A 15,254-nucleotide genomic window follows, 5' to 3' on the forward strand; every position below is an offset into this window, starting at 1 on the left:
TCGTGGGAATCGAGGTGCAGGGGTTGTCTGCGGCAGATTCTCTCTCATTAGTCGCTTAGTGTTCCCTGCCCTGAACACTTGCTTCTCTCCATCTGTGTTAGAGAAGGGCTAGAGTGAACCTTTACCCTCCAGATCCCTTACTGAATCTACCAAATGATGGTAAGAAAACCTGCATATTTCACCAGGTTGGGTTGAGGATGAGTTACTGAGCATCAGGTACTGCTTTTACACAGAATGAGACCCTACTTGCTTGGGTAGTTCCAAGGAAGACTTCGAGATTTACAAGAGAAGTAATGTGCTGCTCATTGTGAATGAAGTTAGAGAAGCTTGCCCTAGGAGCTTGTGCTGAATAGTGAAACATCTATAAATACTAGCTAAGGCTCCAGTTCAGCAAAGCAGGAAAATGTGTGTTTAACCTTAAGCACCTGAGTAATCCCATCCCCATTCAGCAAACCACTTAATTTTAAGCATGTGTTTCATTCCCATTGTAGCTAACAGTAATGCATCATAGTCAAAGACCACCACAGGCTTAAATGCTTTGTTGAATAGTGATGAGATTATTCACACGCACACAGCTAAACTCATGTTTCTATGCTTTGCAGAGTTGAGGCCTAAGTGCTTAAAATACATATTTCTACTGGCTAACTAGAATTTATGTTGCATTTAAATTCAAAATGTTTACATCACATATACAGATACCTCTAAAATATCCTTCATTTTTTAAAAAAATAAATGATGCTTAATAAAAATATAGTAAAGAATAACCAATAAGATGTTTTTCACTCAATAATATTGAAGTTTCAATATTACTGTTTTAATTTAATGGAAATTTTATTTCTAATAGATTGCAAGACAACAGCAGCAACTTCTGCAACAGCAGCACAAAATCAATCTACTGCAGCAGCAAATTCAGGTCAGTGTGTTTTATTGCTCTCTTCTGATTATACTTAAATTCCATTTATGGAGAGGGAAGGATCTAAAATAAAGCAGCCACATGCTTTACTAACAAGCCTCACTAAAGATGCTCTTTATGGAGGGTCTTTGTGTCTTAGAAAATTATTGTCAAACATCTTTTTGATGGAAAGAGCTTTTGTTTAATAAGCAGAGTTTTCTTCTGAAAGTTATGAACTATTTCTTAAATCTTGTCATTTAATTCAAAAAATCCACAGTTTGACTTGTATTGTGTGAAGTAAAAGCAGAGTCTCGATCATTGTTTATAGAATTCCTTATTCTACAAAGGCAAAATTGGCTTTATAAGAAGGTTAGAAGAATGTTTTCCATGTTATTAACTAAAGCAAACAACCATAGAATAGGATAGTAGCCATTGAGACAGTACTAAATCCCACAGGTATATGTGTCCCTTGTACCTTTGGAGTAACTGTACCTTCATGAATCTGGTTGTGTTATGGAGGTGTTCAATTATCTGTACTGGTACTCAGAACCTGGTTTAATTTTGTGCAAATATACACAGGTAGGGAGCGACATGGAGGTAGAGGCATTATTGATGTGACTGTATTACCTTCTCTGCTTCCCACTTTGTTTGAAAGCATTTCCACGGGCCTGTTCTTTTATTTAAATATTTCTGTTTGGTCTGATAGGTGATTGTGCTGCCAATCATTTCTTATAAGCTTGGACTAGCAGTTTTTTTCCTTAATCAGCTGATTGCCATGTTACTAGATGCCAAAACCGAAGTTTTTCCTTCCCTCATCCCAAAGGAATGCTTGTAAATGCTTTTGCAAATATTGTAATGCAGTTTCAGTTACACTTTAAGGAGGTTAATTAACATATATAAACGTGTTGATACCTGGGATGAGAGACACAATTGAATTTTAAAGAACCTTTATCGTCGTTGCCTATTGGAAGACTGCTTGTTCATGTTAGGTGTACATAAAGGGTGGAAGAGGTGTAGCAATAGTGAAAGGAAGAAATACATCCATCTTCTCTAGGTGTTATTTGCAAGTCTGGCTTCTGAAAACAAAGAATCATAGGAAAAAATCTTTACTTGGCAGAAAAGCTAAGACTGAAACATAGCTGAGTCTGCCAAACAGGACATTTATTTGCAGAAGAAATTTCTAATTTTTAAATTCCTTTAAAAATTAGGACACAGATAGAGGAATCATGCCCAGGTAATTTTTGTTCCTATTTGGAGAATGTGGGTATCTTTTACTGCGAATTATCCTGCTCTGTAGTAAAAAGTTCAAAGGTACTTTATGTTTCAGTTCACTCAATACTTTCCAGTAGATTTACCCTTCCACTGACTCTGGGGAAATGCAGTCTTAGAATAGGTTGCAGGTTCATTTCCTTGTTCACTCCCAGTTTTCCTCTTACATAGTGCTGAACCCTCCACAAGTTTTCTTTCCCATCCTTTTCTAGATGTGTATGCAAAGAAGTGTTTTAATGATTGTTCTGTTTGCGCGAGCTAAATTATTTCATGGTGATCCTTCCCTATATTTGTTTGAAAATTCTTCCCAATATAAGCTACTCTTATTCCATAGTTCCTCAGTGGTTGGTCCTCTTTATTTATCTTTATGTTAACATTAATCTAATCAGTGTAGTTGAGGCAGTGAGGACTGTTTCCTCTCCCAGCTTGTTAGCTAGATTGGTAGTGGGGATCTCATTGCCCAAGGAACATTGTAGACTCCAGTATGAAGCACTAAGCATTTTGGGCAGATGCCATCTCAAACATACATTGATCTTACGAGGAGGTTACTGAAAAAAAGTTTGTTAGGAGATTGTTTCCTAGGCTAAACACCAGCTTACATAGTCAATTTGCTCGTGAGCCAAGTGATGGTGCTTTGTTTGTTTATTTGTTCTTTCTTAATTCTGTGACAGTTTGCTAGCCAGGAGTTGCTTGGGGGAGAAGTTAGTTGCTAAGTTGCCTCTGCAGTTCATAATAGGTTTGTTGCTGTTGAATTGATCACGAGTGGTGCAGTTTGTTGAGACCTGTAGCTCCTTAAGGGCTACAGGTGGGATGGAGTAAACCAGGAGGCAGGCGAGAGATGCAGTGCTGTGCCGGTTCTCCCGGGTCCCCTCCCAGCATCTCAGGATGCTCAGGAGACTTCAGTACTGATACTGAAGTCACACTGGTGACTCTGGGTGGAATTCATCATATCCAAAGTAGATAACTGCAGTGTAGACTCTGTCTCAATTAATAATCCAGATTGTTTTTATAGCAAACAGAGACAAGCAGAGTGAATGGTTTTGGGATGCAATTCATCTTGTCCTAAAGCAGACATTTAAAATACGTCAAATTAATTGTTCCCTAAAACGGCTGTTTCTCTCCATTAACTATAAAGTATACACATGCCAATGCCTATGGTATACAGATCTGAAGTGAGATGAGGTGAATCACGCTCTCTGTGGCTTGAGGGGAAAAAACAATTTTCTAAGATATGTTTACATTCTCTAGGTTTTGGTCTTGGTGGAATTTGGAACTGTGTCCCTAATAACTTGCTTGATTTTATTAAGAAGGTGCATTTGTTTAAAGACATTCTTGAGCAACCCTTTTTAGGAAACAGCGATTACTTCCATAAAATGGTGTGGTGGATTCTTATCTGTACTTTGTATGCAAGGGAAAACAATAGTACTCTTCCCTGACACTCCGTTTTTGAAGATATTACAAAATGTAAGTAGCGGAGGTGCCAGTTCCATCTGGGCATGGGCCCTATTCATGGCACAGCTACTTGAAATAAGTACAGTATGTTCTCCAGGAGGCAGGAGTGGGGCATTGCTGATGCAGTGTTTTCATCACGAGACACACAGTGTACCACTGTCATCTTCTGAGGCACAGTGTTAATTCTTAAACAATTATTTCTGTGAATAAGTGCATCCTGTTTATTTAACCATTTAAACAATTAGAAATGAATGACTTTAGATGGGGCTTACAAGATTTCTGTCAACCACATATAAAAGTGGAAATAATCCATATTAAATAAAACCCATCTTTCCCTGGCCACCTACTGGGTTAATTTACTAAGATTTTTCATTATTTGGTATTTATTATTTACATTGTATTGTATATTATTGGTTTATTTAATCATTTTAACACCTTATTTCATTTAGTTGGGGTTTTTTTGTTTTCCTTTTAAGACCATTTACTGGAGCACCTTACTCCAGACCTGTTACACATCTAAAACTTTGTCAACAATCTGTGATCAATGAAGACATTAGCTAGGCTTAGCATATGAAAACAACACAGGTATTTCAAGAGTACTGAGGTCATTAAATGTTCTGCATAATCACCTCATGTTTTCTAAGGGGAGCTAATGTTACTCTCAGGGTGTGCATGTTGGGGAAAGCAGTTTTGTCTGTTGCTAAAGGGAGTGGGATTCTGGAGTTATTCTCAGTTCTGTCTCTGATTATCTGAAATTTTGCAAATTGCTTCCTGTTCCTCAATTCAAATATAATGTTTTGAGAATCTTAAATGAAAAATGTCAAATAAACGCAGTGTATTCTTTCTTTTCAGCTCAAATGGTCATGATGTTCATAAACACTTCTCTACAGAGGAATCCGTAGAGATGGGAGGAAATCTAGTATGCCAAATTAAGTTCTTCTCTCTGCAAAGCTGTACAGAGAAATCATTGCTTTTAGTGGAAAAAAAAAGTTGAGAAAATACTGTAGGGCAAGTAATAGCTCACAGATCAGTCTCCAGGTTGATTCGGATTTTTTAAATAACTTTCTTTTTTGTTTAATAAAAAGTATTAACTCTTAAAGTAGAAGGGACAAAATGAGACTATTTCAAGGATATCTCTTAGCCTGTGCTGTGAAAGCCAAAGCCTCTAGGCATAAGGGAAAAAGCTGTTTAAAGGACAAATGTGGTGGTACATCATGAACATAAGACTACATTGGAAGAAGGGAAGGCTTGCATCTCTAGAACAGTTCCAACCTTGAGAACCACTTGAGGCCCTGAAATCCCAGTGAAATCGGTGCCCCGTTGCCAGAATTCAGTCCCTTCAGAATGAGGCTTGGGGACTGCTTCTGAACTCACCATGTCCAGCTGAAGAAGGGGCTTGGATCCTACAGACGCTTGGAGCATGTTGCTCCAGGATTTCCCTCTGGGTGAGGGAGGATGGTGTGTGGATTTAAGGGATGGAAGCTTGAGGCTTCCCTCCTCGGGTGGGCAGGCTTCCTTAAGGCAAGTCCTAAATTGTGGCTGAAATCTTTAAAAGAGTCACTGATTGTTGAGCTTTTCCTCAAAAGTTTGTGATGCGTATGACAGTGACTGACAGCTGATCCAAACTGCTTTTGTCCACTTCCTTTCACCTTATTCCTCTGCACTATGCTCAGTGCCATTCCAGAGCATTTCGTTTTCTCTTTGAATCAGTATGATTTCCATTGCATGGAAAAACTGGCTTCCTCTGCTCTCATAAGCATTCTGTTTTAATTCAGCCACTAGAAATTATTCCTAATAGTAATTTTTTTCTAGTTTTAATCTATATGTTCATGCTGTTGTAGTTTCATATTAATGTTCTTGCATTTTCTGTTTCGGTCAAAAAGAGTGAACATGATTACTGTGATAGTAAACAAACAAAAGAATAGTAACATAAAAATTACAACTATTTAAAATGTCCTTGAATATCAATCATTTGAATCATACTTCAAACTTAAGAGGCTGAACCAACGAGTCTCTCTTCTTATCCATGATTAACTACTGACAATTCAGGTACCTGGTGAGCTGAATAAGGACTATCTCTTTATGTGAAGCACATGTCTAAAGATCAGGAATAATTACATTCCACATTAGCCTTCATAGCCTCCCTGACCTGGTTAATTAATTTTTTGCTAGGATAATAATAGTAGAAATAGATTTAAAGATATGCTTCATCATTAAGTATGTAACTGACCTCCAATTTTAAGAGCTGAACCTTTAGTTTATTGCCTTTTGGAGACAGGTTAAAGCTCCTTGCAATGAGCTTGCTGAAAATGCACAAGCTGGAATCTAGTTATTGTCAGTTCAGTTACGCTCTCTGAGGTTGTCTCTCTTTGTAAACTGTATTTAGCATTGACAAGCAAAAAGCAATTGCAGTGCTACTGTTCCGGCACCAGGGAATATTCTCCCCCACCTTTTTTTCTTTTCTTTTTTTCTTTTTTTTTTTTTTTTTTTTGTTATTGATTATGAAACTGATCCCCTTCCAGCAAGCTCTGAATAGGACGAAGTAAAGCCATTGAAAGCAATTTGATACTTCTATTGGCAGGGTACACAGATCAGATACTCCCTTGAAAGAGAGCGAGAGTTATAAACAAAGCTTAGAAGTCTAGGAATAGCCCCCAGCTTCAGCAAACCCTTAAAATATTTTGTAATTGTATCTTCAATCATGAATTAGCCAGGAAAAACAGACCTTTTTTGCCTTTATATTTCACTGCTGTATGCTGTTTTTAATTGCCCACAGGCACACTGTTGTGATCTTCTTTGGAAGTTTAAAACCAGGATAAAAATGCAAATCTAATTATTTCTTTTATCTAATCTAATTAACTTTTACAAGTAATGATAGATGCACTGTAGCCTGCATCAAACATTTTAATAATGATGTTTCTGGATTAAAGAATAGGTAAAACTGCTGTAATTTATAGACAGTCAAGATTATGGCAGTAGAAAATGTAAATTATTGTGGTGGCTTAATAAACTATAGCTGCAGTTTATTAATTTACTGTAGGAAAGATACATTGCCCTTAAATTCCAGTTTGCTTATGAATTGATTCCCAGCTGTCATTGGTATCTTTTCTTCTTTCTTGTTTTTTTTTTTTTTTTCCCCCCAAAGAGTTCAGTATTAAAAAAATCTGTGTCTAACTCCCTTCTGCAATGCAGTTGTGTGCACATGGAAGAGAGTAATGCTGTTATGTGCCTGTAACTTGTAGCTGGCTGCTAAATCATTGATTCAAATTCCCGGGGCTCTACCATAGGCGTGGCATCACAGCTTCTGCCCAGCTCAGGACTTGCTTAGTGAACATGGAAACTGATCCAATGGTGGAAAGGCAAATATGTTAAACATCAAAGTCAAATGTTTTGTATTTTATTTATTCTTACATAGTGATTTATTAATGAGTTTAACGTCCTTGTTTGATAATTACCCAAGCAAAAGGTCTATTACAGGCCAACTTTTTCCAACAAAAGCCATCTTTGTGGCTGGCTGGCCTGGAATTTTCTGTTGGCTGTGTGGAAAGAGAAGGGATGCGGGATCCTTACCTTCTCCGAGCAGTCCATGCTTTAATAAATATTCTGGCGATGGTCCCTATGCTTTATTCAGCCTCTTCAATACTAAAAATGCTTTGGCATGACAACATGATGGTGGCCGAAGCAAAAAGACACACTGGTAAAGGGTCACCCTTCCTGTGCTACTTGTAAACTTCTGGTCTTGCACCTTGGTCCCCCGTGTGCAAAGATCGTGCTAGCTGCTCTGCCCCCGAGGGCCTCCGACTCTGGCAACAAGATTTATCCTGGAAAAGCAGAAAGTAGTTCTGGATTTGACTCTTAACACAATCCTTAAAACTGTATGCAGTCTTGGGGGGGGGGGGGGGGGGGGGAATGGGGAGTTAAAAATTTTTACTGTGACCTTCTAAGACTTAAATTAGCTGTCTTGCAGTTTTCTAATTCACTATATGTTTTTTTTTCTTTCTTTTAAATAGCTTTATTTCTCCTACCCGAGTCTAAACAAATTGTATTTAATGCAAAAATTAAGCCTTGTGTATCTCTTTCATATGACTTCTCTAATTATAGAGCAGTAAATGGTAGAATAGCATATGTTAGCAACATGAGCAGCAGTCTATGAAATGAGCTACAAGTTAATAAAATGATCTTGTGGTGGTGTTGGCCAAATGTTAGCACACATGTTTCGGAAAGTGGTATTTCAACAGACTTGAAGAATAGGACTTTGGCACACGGGTGCCGAACATGATCTGATGTGTGGAAATTAGTTAAACCAAAGTAAATGTCATTGTTTCTCAGGCTCATGTTGGTGCAGAAAATGATAGTAGCTGCCCTCCCACTTTCCCTCTCCCACGTGTGTTTTAAAATTGGACAGGAAGACACAGGCGTCCCTACTCCCCCGTTGAAGTACTGCTGCTTCGTTTGCTCTGGGTGTGCTGCGTTGCAGTCTCCCCAGTGGCTTAAGGGCTCGTTCTTAGCCGTGCCTCTGTCAAAGGCAGGGGCTAAAATCTCATTGATTCTATTGAGCCCAAACACTCGTTCTACAGCTTTTGCTTACAGAAGGGCCTCAGATTTGAGCCCTGTTAATTTAGGGGCAGATTATAACCAGCTCCTGCATAACAGCAGAGGATCAAGCAAATATTTGTTGCCCACCTGTACCGCTGCCCAGGGGTCACTCTCAGCTGGTGGTCTGCCCCTTCCAACCTAGCGTGGAGCGACATGCTGTGGCAGCCTCAGTGCTTGCTGATGCAGGCACCCTGGTCTAGCTCCCAAAGAGTTTGGCAGAGATTATGCCCCTCTGAACCTCTTTGGTGCTCCTCCTCTGGTGGTACAGGTCTGCATTACCCCCTCTGTCAGCCCGCGTCACGTAACCTTTGCAATATTGCAATGTTTGGAATAATGCAATAATAACACACTGTTTGCTCCAGCACAGAAGACCGGTTTCCTTCCTAAGTGGCATGTGCACAAACTAAAATGGATAACTGGGAGCAGAAATTGAGCCAACTGGCAGCCTACCAACAGGGCTGATCCTGTGAAGTCTTATTTGCTTGAGTAATACTTACATAGCTGGTATTTGATGACTTGTACATCTAAGTGTTACTCAAGCAGGCTTTGCAGAACCGGGGACCTCATATGAGTAAGGACTTAGAATATTAGTATTGTGGTTGGAATATCAAAGATATAAATGAAGCAGGGGCTTTAGGAGATGTAATTTGTTTTATTAGACAAATAGATGTAGTTGGAAAAAACGGGCAACCTTTTGGGTATACCAGCTCTTTTTCAGGTCTTACCTCAGCGTTACATTGAAACATATCCTGGGACTGACAGAAACTTCCTAAGATATTGGCCTTTCATTTATAATCAGTTACTTTTTCAGTGATTGTTTTTGTGATTGACAACCATGGGATGGCCATGTAAAAAAACCCAAACCCAAACAACACACTATTTGACACACTCATCAGGAGATAGTGAATAAAGAAAATAGTTAATAAAGGTTAGTATTGAAATGTCTTGATTTATGGAGATATTCAGATATACAGCCAAGACTGGAATGTGATGATATCAGAGGTCAAAATTTCTGTCTGCAGAAGCAAGTATTCAGAGGAAAATGATGAAGTGCAGCCCCACATAAAAAGGCCAAAAGCATTTAGCAAATAAATTGTAAAGTACTTTTTGAAATCTCTCAGTAAAATTTTAAATTTACCAGATGGACTAAATCCTGACCTAAAGAATTGAAATGTTTTTTAGTTGTAATTGTGGGAATGCTCCAGAACGCAAGTGTATTACTGAATCAATTTGAGCATAAAAACTTATTTTAAACATATTTAATGTCATGACAGCAAGGAAGAAGTAAGTGCATTGCTCTCTGAATGCATTCAGGAGTTATGATTTCACATAAAGAAAGTAGTAGTATGTACAAACCACTAAATGAGCAAACCAGATGCAGTGTAACATTTGGTATACATTTGGTAGTATATATGTAAAGGTAAAGTGAATGACTATTTCTAATATTCACTGTCTTATGCAACTGGCTAATCCAGACACTCACAAAAATGTCAAAGCATAGCTCTCAAGGAAAGGTGAATGGTCTTGCCTGGAATTTACCTACTTAGTTTTAAAGTCATTGTTAAAGTAAGGAAAAGTTCATTTATGACTGCAGTTTACACCATATTTCCTTTTGTCTGCTACATTAGAAACCCCTCTCCCCAAATAATTAGGTAATATAGTGGCTTGTGTTGTATGCAAGACTTCTGCTTTTTTGAAAGAACTAGTCTTTTATATAAATCTTGTATATATCATCTTCAGTAAGTTGGGCATTTGCACAGCTTGGGTAAATTATGTCTATATTGAGAATCTAAGAAGTTACACAGTGTGCATTCCATACTTGAGGGATGGGAAATAAAAATTGATATACTGTGCGGCACATGATATAACACAGTGAAATATCTTTTAAATTCCAGAGGGATGCACTGACATCACCACACTTAATTCACATGCAGTAACTCCCACAAAATGTTATTAATTTTAAATTGAAGTTTGTAATCATTCAATAAAAAGAAAATAAATGATGTAAACAGTATACAATGGTGCATTATGAAATGCTGAATTCATCCTATTCACCCACCCAAAATGACAGTATGTTAAGAAAACATTAAAGTTGTAACACCAAATAATAAAAGCAAAGAAATTCACAGTTGATGGTGAAGTGTGAAATCCATCTTGAGGCACATCACCGCCCCACAGTATGGAAGGGCACTTCTGAGTTAGGGAACTTCATTTTAAACTAATGTATTAGTCATTTTTATTCTGTAAATGAGAGATTAACCAGTTGGAGGAACATATATTTAGTTTAAAATCTAGATCAGGTAGATAAATTAGTAGTGTGGGTACTTTCTACAGGTAACAAAATCAAGTTGATGGTGCAATGTATGCCTAATAGCCTAAGCACAGACTGAGATTCCTTATTTGACAAAGCAATTTATATATTATAAATATAGAAACAAACTTTTCTCAGAGGAGGAGATATGACACTTGTTTTTTGCTCTGACAACAAGTGATTTGTATGAAGAACTCTACTATCACATTTCTAGCTTTGCCTTTTCCATCTCATTGAATTTTATTGGTGATGTATTTTCAGGATACTCATCTCCTCTGTAACTGCATATCTGAGTGTCTCATAAGCTGAAGTGTATTATCCTCACAACACTCTTTTGAGGCAGAATAAAAAGCATATAGATATTTGGGGGCGTCTAATTTTAGATATCTAATTTGGGTGACTGAATCAGGACTTTTGGCTCCATATATAAAGCAGTCCAGGTGCTGTGAATTACCTTCTGTTGATTAGACAACGAGGTTCCTAATTTAAGCACCTAAGTTAAATTTCCTAAGTGACTTGATCCTGTTCTTACATGAAATTTGACAGGCCTGAAATCTGTGGTTTCAGAATTCATAGGGTGTTCTCTAACGTCTCGATCATCTTTTCTATCATGACTTTCTGTCAGCTTATCACTTGCCTTCATTTACTGTGATGGAGCTGTTAGCCAGAGTGAATCCACTTCAGCCAGACAGAAAAATCTTTGTTCCTTCCTCACACACACTCCCCTGCCTCAAATGAAAACCATTTCGGCTAGCTTGAGTGTCCCATGTGGTTGAGCTGCTGACCAGAAGTATAGCTGTTGTCACACAGAAAGAGGCAAGTGGAGAGACTGCCCTCACTGAAGAAGTCTGTAGTTTCCTAAATCCACATATTTTCCTTACAGATGTGGAGCAACTTCCATGGCTGTGAAACATCCTTTGAACAGTGGCTTATTGTGGAGAGAAACTTATTTCTTTTTCTAGAATGCCTAGATTACTTGGCGGTCCCTTGCACATTTTGTAGGGCATTCAAAAGACTTACTTGAAACAGCCGTTAAATAATGTTTTTTATTTAATCAAAATGGCTGCTTCTAAATGGAGATCTTGCATGCCACATTTTAGGCCAGAATATATTTTTACAGCCAAGTTATAAACCTCTGAAAAAGGGGGCTTATAATGGAAAGGTTGACACAACATTAATTTTAGTGTTGTAAACGCAATGGTATAATTTTGGAAAAAAACCTTTATAGCTCTGCTAAGATATTAATTGCAGGAAATTACAGCATATCCTATTAAAGTGTTATGTCAGTGGCATACATAGCATATAACACCTTTGCATATTCTCCCTTGTTTTCACGGCAACTTTTTGCATTTTGATCTGTAAAGAGTAGGTGGATAAAGTGGTTCAGAATTTCTGATAATTTTTGCTCAAGGGGAAAAAAACAGCCTGGGTAATGCTTGCTTATGGCCTAGTCTAGAAAGACACCTTCTGTTAACCAGGTAAATCCAGTACAGGTATTGAGGAATGAACCAAGTCCTGCTGAAATAAAAGTCTTTCCTTTGTTTTGTGACTTTTGGACCCGGGATTTGAATTTGGATGCAATCCTTACTCACACAAATTAGGTTTAGTCAAGACCCTTTCCAGAATGACAACTACTTTTATGATAAACTCATTTTTACTGATAATGGCTTACTTTTAATTTACTTATAATTGCAGAATCCTTCCTGACTGTTACAACTGCATAGCAGACCCAGTCTCTGACCTTTTTGATTTCTGTTCAGTTAATTATTCAGAAATGCATTTTCTGTATATATGGTGGAGGAGAAGCTGTAGATCCCTATTAAGTTGAACAATGTAGAGATGTGCATTGCATTGTACAGTTTTTTATTCCTAAGAAATAGGTTATTTATTGCATTTCTGTCACTTTTAGAATTGCAGGGGCATGGTATAATAGCATCATGTTTTCATTATGGGAATTTGTTTTTACAAGGTAATTATTTGTTAATATCTTGGGTTTAATATACACTGAATTGTAGCCTTTGATTATAGTCTAAGGCTGGACATTTTTTAACTGTGGTTGCTGTTTTTAACTAGGATGAACTACTATTACAATAGTTTCTTCTGACTGTCAGAACTTTCAGGACAAGGGGCCACATCTTCTTATTTGTAAAGCACTTCATATTGAGGTCATGATCCTGTCAGGTGCTTTTCGTTGCTACATTGACACAATTTTGCAGTGAAAATATCAATAATAACAACAGGCAGGGTTTTTTAAATATATAAATGGGACCTGGAGTCTTGATATCTTACCTCTTTTCCCCTTTGATAACAGTGGAACACGTGCAATTCGTACACAAAAAAAATCATGACTGTTGTACAGTAGATGAGTTTTTAACAAGATGGGAGAAAAGACCTTCTCAAAGGCCCACTGATGTGCAAGTTCATTGGACCATTGATGTTTCCCATTAATTGCAAGGCTTTAGCATATAACCATCAACTATATCTGGTTTTACTTATCAAATCCAGAACTGCTTTTTCTCTGCCTGCTGAGCAGGGAAAACTCCATGCTGTACCAGTTACTTTTTACTTGGGACTCCCAGTATCATCAGGATTAAAGCTGTCAGAACAGTCAGCCCTCTTTATTTTGTGGTTTTAAATGTGAAGCGCAATATTGTTGCTTGAGAAATGGCACGCTTTCAATGTGTTAGTTAAAAATTGCGGAGTGGACAAAACAAAAAAAGATTCCTGTTAATAGCAGGCACTGAAATATTGCTTTCACCATTTCAGGGAAAGAAGATACAGCTCTGCACTTTAATTTGTTTTTATTCTACACCACTAACTTGTCTTCATGGACTTAAGCCTATACTCAAGTATAGGGAAAAACTCATGCTCAACTTAGTGGGAGTTTTGCTTCATTGATTGCAGTGCAGGGTGCCATTCCCTCAGCTGGTGTTCATGTTCTCTCCACTTCACTCAGTCTAATACTAGAAGTACAGAATTAGGCCCTCTTTTTAAAAACAAAAAGAGCTCACGTGGAAATGACAGCATTTCATTTTGTTTTTGTTTTTGTTTTTTATTCACTGTAAAATATTCCTCTGCTCTGTGTGTGCATTTATATTTGGAGATAATTGTGCCCATCCACCATAGAGCGCTTGGAGGTAGCTGTTATATTGTGTATGAATATTTTTGTCTTGCATGTGTTTACTTCAGTCATCACTTTGTGCAGTTATTTATTTATTTATTTATCATCACAGTCTTTTTTTCTTTTGTTTTTTTTCCCAGGATAGTATAGATGCGTCTTTGTGATAACACTTTGTAAAGAACAAAACTAAAATTATTTCCTCATTATATTACTTTCCTGTTTGGTTTGTTTTAATTGAGAAAAGACCCTCTTCCTAGGCAAGGCTACACATCTGTCATTTTATTTACCCTGTTGTTTTAGTATCAGTTGAAATATGCATACATTTCAGATGTAACTTTAGGAGGAATAGAATATACTAGTAATTTATACAATAGACACTGATGATTATTGACCATTAAAGAGTAATAAAACATTTCCTGTGTGAAATAGATGTAGCATCAAATGTCTTTATTTCTGACAGTAAATGTTTCAGGTTTACTTCACAGACATTAATGTTATTACATAAAGGTAAAAACCTGGCTACACTCTAGCAAACATAGGTCACCTCTTAATGAATGAATGGAGTTGCAAGCAAAAGAAAAAAATACTTTGAAGAAAGTCCCAGGCTCATGTGTATATTAACCAGAGCAGATGAAATGATTTATTGGGTTTTATACACAATCTGTAAAGGGTAAGCATTGCTAACAGAATGAGTGGCAGCCTCAGGGAGCTGAGTAGCCCCCAGGGACCAGCCTTTGTTCCTCTGGACTTGACAGGCATGTGTCCCTGTTAAATGAGGGCTTAATTTCTCTCATATGTGCACAATTTCCAAGCTCAACAAAGGCAGCCAGGACTGGAGCTATTTAAAAGAGCCAGCTCAGGAGGAAGCATTGCTGGAGAAAGGGGATGCTAAGGGGCTAATTACTCACCATAGTTCAGCAACTGATTTTTTTTTTTTTTTTCCTAAGCAAGGTTTATTAACATGGAACTGCCACTTTCGTTTTACATAAACATACATTAAAATTACAAAGGTGTTATTTCTCTTGGTGAAATAGCCATTTTAAAGGTTCTGCTGACCAAAAATAAAATAAGAAGTGTGTTCATTTTATTTCGGGCCTGCAATGAAAATCATCAGCTCTTAAGCTTATAGAAAGATTTTTTTCCACAAGGTGCAAAGAAATTGCTTCTCCAACGTCTTCCTCTTCTTTCTCAGTCTTTCCTTGTCTCACACGTGGTAGTAGGAGTAGGAATGCTTACTGCATTCATGTAAATATGATAATTAATATGGTCCAGATAAATGATTCAGCATATGTAAGGCATATTAATCTTTACTTAATTACATGTCCGGTGTGGTATGTTTTTTATAAGGCTCTCACTACATATTTAAATATGTGTTTAGACCCAGCAGACCTTTATGGTGCCTTTCAAGTAGTCTAGTGATGCTACTCCATACAAGAAGTAGGACTTCCCCCCCCCCCCCCCCCCCCTTTTCTGATGTAGGCCCTGGGTCACTCCAGTGTTACTGGCGGTTGGCATTCTCTGTGGAGAACAGGCCAATCATTTGACAGAGTGATGTAATTTATTTTTTTTTTAAGTATGGAAAACAGTTATTTTCTTTGGACAGTGTTGCCAGA

General features: G+C 37.6%; 1 protein-coding gene across 7 annotated transcripts in view; it reads left to right on the forward strand.

Moving 5' to 3' along the window:
- SOX6 (SRY-box transcription factor 6) overlaps window positions 1–15,254 on the forward strand; it is a 381,650-nt gene that overhangs the window by 233,133 nt on the left and 133,263 nt on the right. For all 7 annotated transcript variants that reach the window (XM_049819851.1, XM_049819852.1, XM_049819846.1 and 4 more), the window contains one exon: window positions 845–913. In XM_049819851.1, coding sequence (XP_049675808.1) covers window positions 845–913 — 69 coding nt within the window. The remainder of the gene's footprint in view (window positions 1–844; window positions 914–15,254) is intronic.

The sequence above is a fragment of the Accipiter gentilis genome, chromosome 17, assembly GCF_929443795.1.
Source record: "Accipiter gentilis chromosome 17, bAccGen1.1, whole genome shotgun sequence".
NCBI classification, from domain to species: domain Eukaryota; kingdom Metazoa; phylum Chordata; class Aves; order Accipitriformes; family Accipitridae; genus Astur; species Astur gentilis.